General features: G+C 45.5%; 1 protein-coding gene across 2 annotated transcripts; it reads right to left on the reverse strand.

Annotated features, from left to right (window-relative positions):
• Nucleotides 1–2953: 2953 nt before the first annotated feature.
• On the reverse strand, nt 2954–3613 carry LOC118745104 (OCIA domain-containing protein 1-like). Of its 2 annotated transcripts, XR_004993608.1 has the most exons (3): nt 3528–3613; nt 3354–3466; nt 2954–3287 (listed from the first exon to the last, which is right to left on the reverse strand). XR_004993608.1 is itself a non-coding variant. In XM_036478640.1 (2 exons), exons 1-2 carry the CDS (start codon nt 3390–3392, stop codon nt 3138–3140), a joined length of 189 nt encoding a protein of 62 aa, XP_036334533.1. In that variant the 5' UTR covers nt 3393–3507; the 3' UTR covers nt 2954–3137. The 2 variants fall into 2 exon arrangements, 1 of the variants encoding a protein (XP_036334533.1); XM_036478640.1 differs by lacking the exon at nt 3528–3613 and having other exon boundaries at nt 3354–3507.
• Nucleotides 3614–3741: the final 128 nt, after the last annotated feature.

Here is a 3741-nt window from a genome sequence, read left to right on the forward strand (position 1 = left end):
GGTGACTCCTAAGATTTTTGGGTTGTTTACAGTCGGTATTGGTGTGCCGTCGACGTGTATACCCAACTCTAGCCTGACCTCCTTCGTCCAGGTGGTGAAGAGCGTCGCCGTTGATTTCGTTGGGGAGAGTGTTAGGCTCCTTGCAGTGAAGAAGCGAGAAAGGCTGGAGAGATAGTCGTTCACTTTTGAGCAGAGGTCATCAATTCCATTCCCGGACGCCAAAATCGAGCAATCGTCAGCGTATGAGATCAGGGAAACTCCCTCAGGTGGTTGAGGAAGTTTCGAGATGTAGAAGTTAAATAGTAAGGGGGAGAGAACACCACCTTGTGGAACCCTTGTTTAATCCTTTTTGGTTTCGAGGTTTGATCTCGGAAGATTACTGACGACTTTCGACCACTCATATAATTCGCCGACCATCGCTTCAGTCCCTGTGGGAGTGAGGAGGCCTCGATGTCTTCTAGTAGCGTGGAATGACAGACGGTGTCAAACGCCTTTGACAAGTCCAGCGCTACTAGGACCGTTCTCTCACAGGGGCGGTTTCGATTTGGGCCACGAATTATTTGTGTGTTTATGGCGTTAAGTGCTGTTGTTGTGCTGTGCACTTTACGGAATCCGTGCTGGTGCTTAGCTGGGGTCAGGTGGCACGTGAAGTATGGGAGTAGTAGGACCTCAAGCGTCTTCGCGACCGGGGAAAGGAGCGTTATCGGGCGATAAGAGTCTCCTTTGTTGGCGGGCTTCCCCGGCTTCAGCAGTGGGACCACTCTCCCTGATTTTCACACATCAGGAATGATGAGAGTGGCCGTGGACAGGTTGAGGACCTCCGTAAGGTAAGCTACTCCCTTAGACCCTAAATGTTTTAGCATCAGCATGCAGATTCCGTCGGGTCCAATGGCTTTGGAGGCTTTCGCCTTCCCGATGGCCCCTTCACTTCACAGCTGGTGAAAACAAGTAACCAATCCGAGTGGAGCCTTGGTTCACGACAGAAAGAGAGGGAGCTTCGGTGGGGCCACTCCGACTTATTCGGTTTAAGGGCTCACTGAAGTCTGCAGCGTCTGTTCACTAGTAGGTGCGGCTGCAAGCGGGTGTCCGTTTGGAGCAAGCGGGTGTCTGCTTGGAGCAAGCGGCTCGCTATATAAACGTGTATTTGGTTGCGAAACCACCTCCGTCCCAGCAATGGGTTGTGCGCTGGGTTTGGGACCCGCCACGTAAAAACCACTTCCGGTGAAGAAGCAAGGCAAAGCCTCGGATGAGTCCCCCCCCCCGTATGATGACGACCACGGCAAACGTTTAAAAGACTACGATTTGAGGGTATGCACCTGGAATATCCGGACGCTTAATGGGGAAGGTGCCTTTGCCCGGCTGGTTGATGTCCTCGTGAGGACAAAAGCTGACATCAAAAGCTGACGGACCACTATCTTGTTGCAGCCAAGATACGCACCCGATTCTGTGCAGTAGCAAATGTGCGCCCAAATATACAAGGAGGGCTTAACATCGAAAAGCTGCATTCACAACAGACAGCCAGCGCTTTCGCTACTCGACTCTCACACCTGCTCTCAAGTGGAACCACATTTCCCGCTCATTAAGTACCGCCGCCGAAGAAGTAGTCGGATTTCTACGAGCCCGAAAGAACAACTGGTACGATGAGGAGTGTCAGGAAGCTGCAGAGAAAAACGATGCCGCCTACAGGGCCACGCTGCGATCGAGCGCAACGCGCGCTGTGTGGGGCCGATATAGGGATCTGAAGAGGGAAGCGAGACGTATTTGCCGCAATAAGAAGAGAGAGGCCGAAATACGTGAGTGCGAAGACCTTGAAATGCTGGCCGACAGGAAGAACGTCCGAAAATTTTACCAGTGAGTTAGGCGACTTACGGAAGGTTTCAAGACCGGGGCGTACTCCTGTAAGAACAATAATGGTGACCTAGTAACTGATGTCCAGAGCGTACTTAAATTATGGAGGGAACACTTTTCCGCCCTACTAAATGGTAGCAGCACGGAAAGTTGTGGAGAAGAAGAACCCGAGCCCGCAGTCGATGATGACGGAGTCGACGTTCCGCCGCCTGACTATGACGACGTACATATAGCAATAACGCGGCTGAAAAACAACAAAGTCGCTGGAGCTGCCAGCCTGCCAGCTGAGCTATTCAAGTACGGCGGCGAGGAGTTGATAAGGTGCATGCCTCAACTCTTGTGCAGAATATGGTCAGATGAACGCATGCCCGACGACTGGAAGTTAAGTGTGCTCTGCCCAATCCACAAGAAAGGTGACTTAGCCATTCGCGCCATTTTTTATTAAAAATTTTCATTATTTATATATATATTAAACGAAAGAAGATACCGAAAAGCATTGAACAGTGCACACATCTCATAAGGAAAAGTGAATTATTACGAAATACTAATACAGTGGCAGCACTATAGCTATTTTGGAATCGAGCGTTTCAGCTCGCAAAGATTGTCAACTTCTTTTTAATAACAAAATAATCTATCTTAGGTTGATAAAAATATGGCTGCGTTTCTTTATACATTCCGGATAATCCCATTTCACAGCCGGAATAAACAGAATGCGTTTGAAATATACGTTAACATACCATCAGGAACGTTCTAAAGAATAACTAAAAAAAGTTTATTCCAAACGTTCAGAATGAACAAAGATAGCAGCCTATGTGTTTCTTTAATAAATAAGTAAAATTATATATTTTAATAGTGTTTAAAAAGTGAGAACAGGTGATTTAGTGAATCTTTGTCGGTGTAATTGCCCATAGAAAACAACGAAATTTAACAAAAGTTTTTTGTTCATAACTTTTAAATGGTTAATAATATTACCCCCCCCCCCTCCTCCGGATTGTTATTAGGGGGGCCGAAACGCGTCGTTTGGTACCCCTCCCGACTTTTCCGCACCTTTTTTAGGGGTTGTTACCCTACCCTAGAGAATTACCAAAGTAAAATCTGCGGAAAATTAAAAATTAAATACTTTTTTTCGTAAAATCTATAAAGCACCCTTTTATTTCTAAAACAAAACTGGGTTAAGTTATACACGCCACGCTGTACAGCATTCGAATTTTCGGAACGGAGCAACGAATTCGTAACTACGAACATTCGGATTACAGCATAGGGGTGTAAGACACCCGTTGGCTTTAAAACTAGATACTTACTTGCAAGTACCCACTTTTTACTGCCAAGTAAGCGCCCACCCCTAAAGCAGTACTTAATGGCAAAGAACGTTGGAAGAAGGATTCTGTATTACACTCTCTTAAAACTTTAAGCTCCTCTGAAGAAAACTGGTAGTTTGCCTGTTTGGATTAAACAAAATAAATTGTACATCAAGTTGAATATAGGCATAGCAAGTTAATGTATACCAAGGGATGTTGCTGTGCTTGCTGTGTCGATTGTTCCATTGATGCAGAACAAGGAACTTATTAAATAAATACTAGATTTTATGAAACCTAGTAAAAATATGTTACCCGAAAATCTATAAATGGAAAAAAATCGATGAAAATGTCGCCAGTATCGATGTTTGTAATTTTCCCCACCATCGATGCTTTCTGTCACTATCGATTGTTTTCTCATGAACGAAAGACACAAGATCACGTAAGGCCCTGTCTCCACAGGAAAACTCTGATGTCGTGAAAACTATGTCACAAAATATATTTCCAATGGAGACCGCCTATTTCTCATGTGCTGCAATATATGTCAGCGTTTATTGCTTGACATCTATTGCAGGCAATTCGATAGTTTGACAGCCAT

Source organism: Rhagoletis pomonella, unplaced genomic scaffold, assembly GCF_013731165.1.
Source record: "Rhagoletis pomonella isolate Grant_MI unplaced genomic scaffold, Rhpom_1.0 Rhpom_scaffold_00008, whole genome shotgun sequence".
Taxonomy (NCBI): domain Eukaryota; kingdom Metazoa; phylum Arthropoda; class Insecta; order Diptera; family Tephritidae; genus Rhagoletis; species Rhagoletis pomonella.